Here is an 11950-nt window from a genome sequence, read left to right on the forward strand (position 1 = left end):
AAACAGTGTTTTAATAAAAGTAAATAAAAGGATGTCTTGAACACTCTTCTGGCCCAAAAACACTTTAGAGAACAAAACCCACAGACATTAAAGGTTGTATCAGCGATTTCAGGCCCAAACATAAATGATCACATTCATCTAATCTTTCCTAACAATCCGCTAGCTGCCCGCCCCATAAGCATGCCGTCCAAAAACCGCGTCTCTGTAGGCAGCCTAGGCTCTGAGATCTGCACACAAAAACAATGGGTTTCACCAACCACCAAAACCAAAATAAACAGTGTTCCAACCAATCACCGACAGTTCCAACCAATCACCGCAAAATCTCAAACCACAACACCCCCACCTTTTGTGTGCAGATCTGAGAGCCTAGGCTGCCTACAGAGACGCGGTTTTTGGACGGCATACTTATGGGGCGGGCAGCTAGCGGATCGTTAGGAAAAATTAGATGAATGTGATCATTTATATTTGGGCCTATTTTTGGGCCTGAAATCGCTGATACAACCTTTAATGGAAGGCAACACTGATCTCTCGAAGAACTCTAAGATGATTTCTTTTTCAACATCAAACCTCGGTTCCTCACGAAATCCCTTATATTTTGGGCCGTTCTTTCTCTCAGAACAGGGTCCTCTGCAGTCTTGCACTGCTCACACTCTGCCTTTGTTGCAAGGTGTCCCTTTGAAATATGGACTCTGAAATGTTTCATGACAGCATTCACTTCATTTGGGCTCCATGGCCTTTTCACTATTCTCCTCAATTTGGTCTCTGTAAAACAAACAAACAAACAAACATACATATGTATACCTATACACCTATATGTATATACATGGAATAACTTTAATATACCCAAATGTTTAAATACCTCTGGTGTTCTCAGTTTCATCCTGATTCATTTGGCTTTTTCCTGAGGGGTAAAAAGCAACAATTAAAATGTATTCCAGCCCTACAATCTAAACAGTTTCGGACCATGTGAAATATCAGCAGATAAGCACACAGGGAAAACTAGTCTCTGGTCCTGTGTAACACGAAAAGGACCACTTTACACTGAAATGTTTTTTGGTGAACGGAGTAGTATTGGATGAGTTGATCAGAAAGATCAACACCTCCCATATTCTTGCTGTATTCAGTGACCGGGGTTGGGCATGGAATGGATTTGGTGTTCCAGCCTCCATCCTGAGTTCTTACCCTCCTCTGAACTGTGTTGCCAGAGAAGGCCGGGTGAATTGTGGAGCAGACAGAGACTTCCCGAGTGTCCATCCACTAAACGAAAACCAGAGGGCCGTCACGGATCCACCTGATGGTGCCCCTAGGATCCTTTTTGTTCATGGCATTTGTGGTTGTGCGGGGGCATCCTCGTCTCTGTTGTCCCTGTAGGTGCCACATGCTCCAAAGTTCATGCTGTAGAGATCCATGAATAGCTTTGGACTTGTGTAGAAGTTGTCTACATACACATTGTAGCCACTCCCTAGGAATGATTTGCTCATGAGGGACATAACCGAGTCGTATGCCAGTCCTACACCAGAAGCAAACACAGACTTCCCCGTGTATACAGCAAAGTCTAAAGTGTACCCAATGCTGCTGTCTGCCAGCACAAAAAGTTTGAAGCCCCACTTAGTTGGCTTCGCCTTCATATATTGCGTCATGCCAGTGTGAGCCTTTGTTGGCACCATCCTCTCGTCCACTGAAAGGTTCTGCCGTGGGCGATAAAATGCTCTGCATGCATGTTTGATGTCATCTAAAAGGGGCTTCAGACGAAACAGCCGGTCATAAGCTGGTGTCCCTCTCTTCCGGTCGTTGTGGACATCTTCATCAGGGTTGCTCATGTGGATGTTCCAGGAAATTACCTGCTACCTGTCACGTGCCATCACTGAGTGGGGAAACTGTTGGCTGAAAATGGTGTTTGTCCTCCAGTAGTCCCGGATATTTGTCAGTCTCACCAGTGCAAAAAAGAAAGTCAGTCCTAAATATTGGAAAAATTCTTCAACAGTTAATTTTTTCCAGGAATATTTTTTGCCAGTGGCAATGTTTTTTTTGCAGCGTCTGTGTATGTGTTATTACACAAAGTGGTTGCTGCACTGTCACTGACAAAAAGTTTGAAAAGGTCCAATGGTGTGTATATGGATGATGTCCTGGCTTTATTGTTGGGACGAACCTTTTGGGCACTGGAGGGATGTCTGGCTGACTCTTACTGTTCCATGATGGAGTTGGGGCTGCTGGCTGAGGTGATCTAGATCTCGACCTTGTGGATTCAGGACTCTGTCGACCCCTCAAGCTGCCGGATCTGGATCTGGATCTGGATCTTGACCTTGACCGCGCTCTCCCTCTAGACCGTGACTGCAGCCGTTCATGGCCTATTCTAGAGTGCGGATCGGGCCGAATTTTTCTGTCCGAGCCCGGCCCGCGTCCGACAGAGCAGTAAACCGAACCCGACCCGAGCCCGACAGGCATACAGATATTTATGTTCGAGCCCGACCCGAGACCGAAAGTTAAAATCCCGTTTTTTTTTATTCTCATACTAATGACACATGTACGTTTGTTTGTGTGGAAAGCCCGCTTTTATTAAGCAACTGAAAGGAAGAGATTCAGAAATGTCAATAGATGAGCGTTTCAGCGCCACGGCTACATAAACAAATTTCCGCACACAGGAAGACAGATGTTATGGTAATATTTTACATATTTTTTAATCACAAAAACGAACATTTGCATCAAGTGAAAGCATCAGGCACATTGGCTACCTACATTATAACCTGTTTTAAATTTAAAATGTTCAATGCCTTCGCGCTGATGTGACCGAGCCCGACCCGAACCCGAACATCATTTCTAAATATCTGTCCGAACCCGGCCCAGCCCGTCGGGTACCGGCGGGTCCCGTCGGGCTTGGGTCGGGTATCCATCCTCTAGCCTATTCCTGGCAGCTGCTGGGATGCTGCAGCAGAAGTGGGAGGCTGGGATGCTGCAGCAGAAGTGGGAGGCTGGGATGCTGCAGCAGAAGTGGGAGGCTGCGATGCTGCAGCAGAAGTGGGAGGCTGCGATGCTGCAGCAGAAGTGGAAGGCTGGGATGCTGCAGCAGAAGTGGAAGGCTGCGATGCTGCAGCAGAAGTGGAAGGCTGCGATGCTGCAGCAGAAGTGGAAGGCTGCGATGCTGCAGCAGAAGTGGAAGGCTGCGATGCTGCAGCAGAAGTGGAAGGCTGCGATGCTGCAGCAGAAGTGGAAGGCTGCGATGCTGCAGCAGAAGTGGAAGGCTGCGATGCTGCAGCAGAAGTGGAAGGCTGCGATGCTGCAGCAGAAGTGGAAGGCTGGGATGCTGCAGCAGAAGTGGAAGGCTGGGATGCTGCAGCAGAAGTGGAAGGCTGGGATGCTGCAGCAGAAGTGGAAGGCTGGGATGCTGCAGCAGAAGTGGAAGGCTGCGATGCTGCAGCAGAAGTGGAAGGCTGCGATGCTGCAGCAGAAGTGGAAGGCTGCGATGCTGCAGCAGAAGTGGAAGGCTGCGATGCTGCAGCAGAAGTGGAAGGCTGGGATGCTGCAGCAGAAGTGGAAGGCTGGGATGCTGCAGCAGAAGTGGAAGGCTGGGATGCTGCAGCAGAAGTGGAAGGCTGGGATGCTGCAGCAGAAGTGGAAGGCTGCGATGCTGCAGCAGAAGTGGAAGGCTGGGATGCTGCAGCAGAAGTGGAAGGCTGCGATGCTGCAGCAGAAGTGGAAGGCTGGGATGCTGCAGCAGAAGTGGAAGGCTGCGATGCTGCAGCAGAAGTGGAAGGCTGGGATGCTGCAGCAGAAGTGGAAGGCTGGGATGCTGCAGCAGAAGTGGAAGGCTGGGATGCTGCAGCAGAAGTGGAAGGCTGGGATGCTGCAGCAGAAGTGGAAGGCTGGGATGCTGCAGCAGAAGTGGAAGGCTGGGATGCTGCAGCAGAAGTGGAAGGCTGGGATGCTGCAGCAGAAGTGGAAGGCTGGGATGCTGCAGCAGAAGTGGAAGGCTGGGATGCTGCAGCAGAAGTGGAAGGCTGGGATGCTGCAGCAGAAGTGGAAGGCTGCGATGCTGCAGCAGAAGTGGAAGGCTGCGATGCTGCAGCAGAAGTGGAAGGCTGCGATGCTGCAGCAGAAGTGGAAGGCTGGGATGCTGCAGCAGAAGTGGAAGGCTGGGATGCTGCAGCAGAAGTGGAAGGCTGGGATGCTGCAGCAGAAGTGGAAGGCTGGGATGCTGCAGCAGAAGTGGAAGGCTGCGATGCTGCAGCAGAAGTGGAAGGCTGGGATGCTGCAGCAGAAGTGGAAGGCTGCGATGCTGCAGCAGAAGTGGAAGGCTGGGATGCTGCAGCAGAAGTGGAAGGCTGCGATGCTGCAGCAGAAGTGGAAGGCTGGGATGCTGCAGCAGAAGTGGAAGGCTGGGATGCTGCAGCAGAAGTGGAAGGCTGGGATGCTGCAGCAGAAGTGGAAGGCTGCGATGCTGCAGCAGAAGTGGAAGGCTGGGATGCTGCAGCAGAAGTGGAAGGCTGGGATGCTGCAGCAGAAGTGGAAGGCTGGGATGCTGCAGCAGAAGTGGAAGGCTGCGATGCTGCAGCAGAAGTGGAAGGCTGGGATGCTGCAGCAGAAGTGGAAGGCTGGGATGCTGCAGCAGAAGTGGAAGGCTGGGATGCTGCAGCAGAAGTGGAAGGCTGGGATGCTGCAGCAGAAGTGGAAGGCTGGGATGCTGCAGCAGAAGTGGAAGGCTGGGATGCTGCAGCAGAAGTGGAAGGCTGGGATGCTGCAGCAGAAGTGGAAGGCTGGGATGCTGCAGCAGAAGTGGAAGGCTGGGATGCTGCAGCAGAAGTGGAAGGCTGGGATGCTGCAGCAGAAGTGGAAGGCTGGGATGCTGCAGCAGAAGTGGGAGGACCCTCCTCAGCGGAAGAATGGGAGCTTTCCTGTCTGGCTCGGGTGGGTGGGCTGGTGTCTTCATTATCATGACTGTAAAACAAATAAAGCAAAATATTAGATCATACATATCAGATCAATTAGTGTTTTTGTATTTGATTTCTCACATAAGATAACAATGGCTGAGATTGCTACTGTACCCCCCAACCCACCACAGCTATAATATGAGCACTCTCTCCCCAGCCAAAAGGTGTGACCAACCCCCCACTACAACATCCTTGAGACATTCTCTCCACAGCTAAAAGGTGTGACCAACCCCCCACTATCCTTTGTTTGTCTGAGTTTACCTAGAGATACAAACAATGGCTGAGAGACAAAGTGTAATCCACAACTCTTACTACTCTGTAACAAACATAGAAAACGAAATACTACTTTTACAGAACTTATTATTACATATTTAGAAAATTTATATTTTATAATATTCGTTTTTTTTATATACTTTTACAGTAAATAAATAAATGGAACTTACTCTTCAGCAGTGTCTAGACCATCCTGGTAATCGAGTTCCTCATCAGTCAAATAGCTCTCTTCTCCAGAAAATCCATCATCCTCCATGGCATCAAAAAAGGCCAGCGCTTGATTTAGATCCATGTTTCTCAATCTCTGACGATCCATTATTCTCCGTGTATTCTTCAAAACTTGCGTCTCTCTGTGCGTCTCTCTCTCCCCTCGAAACCACTGTGCCGTGCGTCTCTCTCTCTCTCTCTCTCTCTCCACAATATCAGCCTTGGTTCATGCGTAATGACGCACACCAACGTGGACGACGGATCAGCCTGTCATTGGTCAACAACCTCACGCAAAGAATCACGTGATATCCAAAATGGCAGCTAGCATCGAGCTAGCGGCAAAAATGACAGAAAATGTATAAATTATGGACATCAAGTGGATAAAACTTGGATATAAGCGTTTGGATTTATTGCTGAAACACTCTAAAAGGACGCATAAGTTCCAGGCTGGATAGAAAAACTTCTGTAAAGGCTAGAAAGACACCAAAGACACCCCCGTGACGGCTAGCTCGTTAGCTTTCTGCTGCAAAAAAACGGTAAGAAAATCAATCAAATAATATAAATATTTATCGGAGGAGTCGTGTGGCGTCGTGGACGATGCCGTCGGGCTCAAAGGGTTAATGCAAATGGGTGGAGTGTCTGTTCCGGATGGCTCCTGGACGCCTTCCCGGGAAGGTGTTCCGGGCGCGTCCCACCGGGAGGAGACCCCGGGGAAGACCTAGGACACGCTGGAGAGACTGTCTCCCGGCTGGCCTGGGAACGCCTCGGTGTCCCCCCGGAAGAGCTAGAGGAAGTGGCTAGGGAGAGGGAAGTCTGGGCATCTCTGCTTAGACTGCTGCCCCCGCGACATGGCCCCGGATAAGCAAAAGAAGATGGATGGATGGATTTGTTTTAGACAAATATGCTTGCACTCTGTCACCAACTAGATATATTTAAATTAATGAAGGCCACTTTTCACTGGTAACAAAAGACATTTAGCATTATCAGGACCCACAAATATTCCCCCACTGCATTATATATATATAGTAGTTTAATGTAGTATTGACACTAAAACTCTGTAAACTTGATTGTTTCCCCTCAAACAGTAACTTTTATTTTTGGGTGTCCTATACACAATACATATTGTCACTATCCACAATATATATTGTTGCATTTTTGTATTGCGATACATTGCTTAATTGACAGCCAATCGGAATCAATTCTGCTATAACATGCTTCAATATATAAGCGGCAGTCAAAGATGCGATCACAATAAACAGAACGTTACCGTCTGCTGGTTGGACCCTAACACAGTTATGGTTAGTGTGAATGGGCCTTAACAGTTTACATCTCTGTGACTGAAAGTCACAAAGCATATCCAGATTGAAAAGTGTGCATATTGGGTCTACAGCTTATCCACAATAAAGAAGCAGCCGACACATACCCAAAGCAACATCTTTTCCTCAAACCCTATCCCTGACATGACGGTCCTCGTAGTGGAGAACTGTCCTTACATTTCAGGTCAGTGTCATGCCCATCCCCCAACGCACGAGTTATGAAAATGAATGAACCGAGCAAGGTACATTTTACTCGAATTTGAGACGTCACAACAGGGTCTTTAAGACGACAGTCCACGTCAACCAGTCTAGTATGGTGCCCAACCATCCTACACTTAACATTGCCTGTGTCAAAGAGAAGAAAACAATGAAGGAACATGCGCTCACTTACTTTCTGTTTCACTGATGAGGAAGGATTCACACTGCATTCAGTCACAGCCACTGATGTCTCGTCACACAATTCCTGTAATTATGAGAAAGACAGGTACAACACTGAGGCAAGGATGTTTGCCAATTGGTCACCGCAACTAATTCTAGTATCAGTCTAAATATCTAGTGTCCCTTTCATTGCTCCGTCGTGCACAAAGCAGACATGCAGAATTTAAAAAAAATAATCTGCATCATATAAAAAACTAACATTCATGAAATACAGAACATGGTTGACTTTCAGTGATAAATTATTTAAGAGACTCACCCTTAAACGCCAAGGCCAAGAGGAATCCCCATAGTTGTATGTGACCTCCTCATCTGGAAAGATATGTCTTATACTAAACAGACACAGGTGTGGCCTTCCGTCAACAATGACTGTCTTGACTTTGCAATTTGGATCATTCACCAGTCGTCCAAGTGAATGTCCACCGTACTCTTTTGTTGCATCTATGCTGTGATAAAAATAGTGCAGTAAGAAACTTAAAACATAGACACACACTGAAACATACGGTTCTAACTGAACATTTGGGTTAGGCTAACCTTGGCCTATTTAACCTATATTCAAATACACATGGTTAAAGTTAACTTGACTTCCTAAGAATTTAATAGGTCAGATGATCCACTTAAGGTAAAAAAATAATACCCCAGTTGAAAAATAACCATGTTATTGATTATCACTAACTAATAAGTTCCTCATGTTATGAGAACCATAGCAAATCTGCTATTGTAATAGTGCTGCACGATTAATCTTATCGCAATCGTAATCGCGATGTCAAGCCTGTGCGATTATATGACGCAAAATGCTGCGATTTTGTGTAAAATAAACAATGGGCTGGTACGCAATTAACGCAGCATCTGTTATTTTTTGTCATCCTTTGGCTAGTGTTACATGATAATGCTCTCATGCGATTGCTTAAAACCATTAATGCGAGACAAGTCAAAAGAGAGCGCGCTGATTCGCTGAATGTCCGACTGTGACTCATAGAAAGACATGCGCCAGAAATACAGTTCTCTTTCGCGCTTGAACGAACAATAACACACAATTATGCCAAAATGTCGTTTGTCGAGTATCTTCATAACATAAGAGCAGTCTTATGATGGACGTATAGAGTTGTGAGAGAATGAGGCGCATGTGAGATCCGCGTCTCTGTCAGCAGCGGCTGCTCTTAAAGGGCCAGCAGCCAAAGCTTCCTGTCAGTAAAGTAAATCAAAGAACAAAGGGGACAGAGAAAATTACTCACTGCTCTTGACTAAAGAACTTATGTAGCTTTAATAAGGATTAGTCTATTTATTATGTTTGATAACTTTATTAAATTTCTGTATACCTGAAAGAAAGGGAGGGCACAGGTAAATATGACATTTATTATGGGTTTATGTGAGGATTATTTGAAGTTCACTTAAATTAAAAGCTGTTATATTTAATGAAGTCTAATAAATGTTTTTTTTATTTTTTATTATAGCTTTCAATTGTAATGATGGAATCACTGTAATGTTGGATGGCTATAATTAATGTTTTTAATGGGGGTGGATTAATTTATATCCAGACATCAATGGCTTCGATGTTATCAATCATTTAGTTGTTGTTGCTAGTTTGAGTTGAGAAATACACATTTCAGAATTATCACTAATCTGTGTGTGCATTTTGCTTTAGATCCAAGCAAGTAGACTCATGAAACCATTTGTTTATTATATCGCAATTGCATATTCCAATTGCAATATTGACCTCAATCGCAATATGACATTTCCCCCAAATCGTGCAGCCCTATATTGTAATAATAATAATCATCATCATAATCATAACTGTTTTTATTAGAATGACATGCAACTAGTTTGCTCTGAATATGAACCAAAAATAAATAAATAAACCAAAAAAGAAACAGCCAGCTTACCAATAACTGGTTCCATTCCATGTGAAGTCAAACAAGTAGTTGCCTTGAACATCTTTAACATGTTTACTTTGAGAGAGAATCCCACGGTATTCAACAACAAAGGTGGATGGTTCAATGTGCTCAAGTGCAAACACACCTCTCCCTAAAAGAGCAAAATAATATATAATAATACAAATAAAACATGAATCCAAGTGCACCTATATGTTACACAGCTAACCAACCTATCCTTTTAAAGAGTTAAATCCTGTAAAACTGTGTAATGTATAAATGTAATATGAGGTGCAAGAAAAAAAAAAAAAAAATAAAGAAAAAAAAAAAAAAATCAAGCATTGGTTTTCACTGTGATATAGTCTACTAGTTGAATTTGGTTGTAACCAAATTAGGTACAACAAATAAAATAAAAATAAATACTTAACTATGTATACAGAGAATAATGTTTACATTATTCTCTGTATACATAGTTAAGTATTTATTTTAAAATAATAATAATAAAAAAATTGTTTAAAGTTTTTTTTTTTCCATCTCTTAACCTTTATGAAAAAATTAGCGGCTTACCCAAGGGTAAAATGTGTGAATTTGAAAGATCATGTCCAGACTGCCAGCAATAGGCCTACTTTTCATTCTTACAAGTGCATGCCTACTTTATGATTTGATTTGCCTGCAGTCTGAACATAGTCAAATTGCCTTGTGGTGCACAATTTACCTTTGAATGTGTTGATTTGTCGTCCCTCAATGAAGGCTTTGTCTTTGCCCGACAATATGTGTTCTTTTGCATCCTGCTCAGGTTTTATTCTCTTCTTTCTTAACATGTTGACTGAAAACATTCCAGACAACATAATTAGTATGTGTGTATATATATAAATATATATATATATATATATATATTAGATAGATAGATAGATGCTTTATATACAGTACATTATTGTCAGACTGTAGTCTATATCAATAAATACAACATTTTACACATAAATAGTTGATAAGTGAGGTTTTGAGGCTTGCTACTTATGATAAGAAACAGTCTCCGATTTCAAATTCAGTCCATTTTAATACCATTTTATCACTCTTTAATGTGGCGCCTCAGATCAAACGAAGCTAACTAAACTCGTTACTTAGAAAAATTAACTATAGAGAGAAAGTTTTAGAAAATGTTACATGTATTACACCTGATTTACATTAAAATAATACATGTAAAATCAAATTGGAAATAGAATCGAAAGAATGTGAATTAAAATTGAATCATAAAATGTCTGCTAATATCCAGCCCTAAAATGAATAAACTAAATATTTTTTCAAGTCATTCTAATGACAGTAACATTACATTAATGAAAGTATACTTTTACATTAATGAAAGTATACTTTTACATTAGTTTCGTTTCTGTTTATTTAATAGATTTCTGTATCTTACTGTATTAAACTGTAAATTCATCCACTCAACTTTACCAGTCATCATGATGACATGACAACATAGATTTGATTTATTTCAAAATGTAAATTAATTCTCTCATAGCATCCATGGAGATGTATCTTTCATCAACTAATACTAATACTTGTATGTGTCTATGAACAACAAGAGAATTTCGTTTAAGTACCAAACAAAACAAAAAACGTGAATAGCATGTTCAAGTTGTTTGGAGACGCCATTTTAACTGCTTATGGACTTATATTAGCCCGATTAATGGCCACGTTTAAAGTAATGTAACTAACGTTATTCAAAACTGTCTGACTCATGACACTTAACTCCACAAAGGTAGAATATATAAATAAACGCACTTACCTTCCTCGTGATTTAAAGTGAAAATCTCCCACTATAGCTCGTCAACTTCGCTCGAATTCTGCTAATTAATCTTTCATGATGATGATTAACCTTCAGATTAATCCATAGACAGTGGATTAATCACACCGTCACACCACACGTCTGCGATAGAAGATCAGAGGCGCAGGCGCGCTGACTTTGACGGATGTGAAATGCAGCCAATCACTGACGAGGATTCCAGCAGCCAATCACTGACGAGGATTCCAGCGTTCCACCAATGAATCGCGCTTGAGCGTGGTCTGGGTGTATTAGCGTCGAATTTCACATAGACAATCACTGACGAGGATTCCAGCGTTCCACCAATGAATCGCGCTTGGGCGTGGTCTGGGTGTGTGAAATGTGTATGATACTGCAGTAGCGTCGACTTTCACATAGAGGGAGATTATACACTCTGAGCATACACTGGCACACACTGAAAAACGGGTACAACGGATTTATAAGGACATATTGAGAAAAAGCGGGAGGTGGTTAGGCGCAGCCTGATAAGCCTTTCTACACTGCTCGACTTATGAGGACATTAGTGCTGTCCTCGTAGTTACGGTATGTCCTCATAGAGTCGGTATGTATCCATGGTTTTTGTCCTCATAATCCGGTCGCACCAACGCACACACACACACACACACACACACACACACACACACACACACACACACACACACACACACACACACACACACACACCTTTCGGCACCTGTCTTGGGAACCGGTACACCCTGTTTTTGAACAAACATTTGACAGCTAGCATGACAGTATAGATGCGCTTGTCAAGTTCTCCTCAAAGAACCTGTTCACTCCCCAAAATGTATCTGACATGTTGAAGAGGAACATAAACATGTCAGATCAATAGTTTTCCACAGTCACTTTGTGATTTCTAAAATCATTGAATAGCATAATAGTGCCCATATTTTGCTGTGTTAAAGGTTCCTAATTTTGATTTGGTGGTTTCCTACAATACGTTTACTTGCATCCAAGGTGAAAAACAAGGATTCAAGGATTCGGTCTCTCTAAACCCCTCCTTTCTGAGAGCCTACTCTGCTCTAATTGGTCAGATGACCGGTCTACTTATTACAGCACATGTTGAAAACAAAACATCCATTA

At 43.3% G+C, this 11950-nt stretch overlaps 1 protein-coding gene across 2 annotated transcripts; it reads right to left on the reverse strand.

The window, feature by feature from the left end:
* Positions 1–443: 443 nt before the first annotated feature.
* On the reverse strand, positions 444–9849 carry LOC306984976 (histone-lysine N-methyltransferase set-1-like). 2 transcript variants are annotated; one of them, XM_079586792.1, is made up of 6 exons: positions 9743–9849; positions 9040–9181; positions 7416–7602; positions 7113–7184; positions 860–901; positions 444–762 (listed from the first exon to the last, which is right to left on the reverse strand). In XM_079586792.1, the coding sequence occupies exons 1-5, from the start codon at positions 9846–9848 to the stop codon at positions 887–889; spliced, it is 522 nt and encodes a 173-aa protein (XP_079442918.1). In that variant the 5' UTR covers position 9849; the 3' UTR covers positions 444–762; positions 860–886. The 2 variants fall into 2 exon arrangements, with proteins under 2 accessions (XP_079442918.1, XP_079442917.1); XM_079586791.1 differs by lacking the exons at positions 444–762; positions 860–901 and having other exon boundaries at positions 6367–7184.
* Positions 9850–11950: the final 2101 nt, after the last annotated feature.

The sequence above is a fragment of the Phoxinus phoxinus genome (assembly GCF_949152265.1).
Source record: "Phoxinus phoxinus genome assembly, chromosome: 17".
NCBI classification, from domain to species: Eukaryota; Metazoa; Chordata; class Actinopteri; order Cypriniformes; family Leuciscidae; genus Phoxinus; species Phoxinus phoxinus.

Bases quoted from the DNA above. Each gene is read 5' to 3' on its own strand.
- LOC306984976 (XM_079586791.1), bottom strand. From the start codon at position 9,848: ATGTTAAGAAAGAAGAGAATAAAACCTGAGCAGGATGCAAAAGAACAC. The intron at 9,182-9,742 runs GTAAATTGTGCA...TTGCTCTTTTAG, and splicing joins ACAAATCAACACATTCAAAG to GGAGAGGTGTGTTTGCACTT. The intron at 7,185-7,415 runs GTGAGTCTCTTA...TCATAATTACAG, and splicing joins CTTGGCCTTGGCGTTTAAGG to GAATTGTGTGACGAGACATC.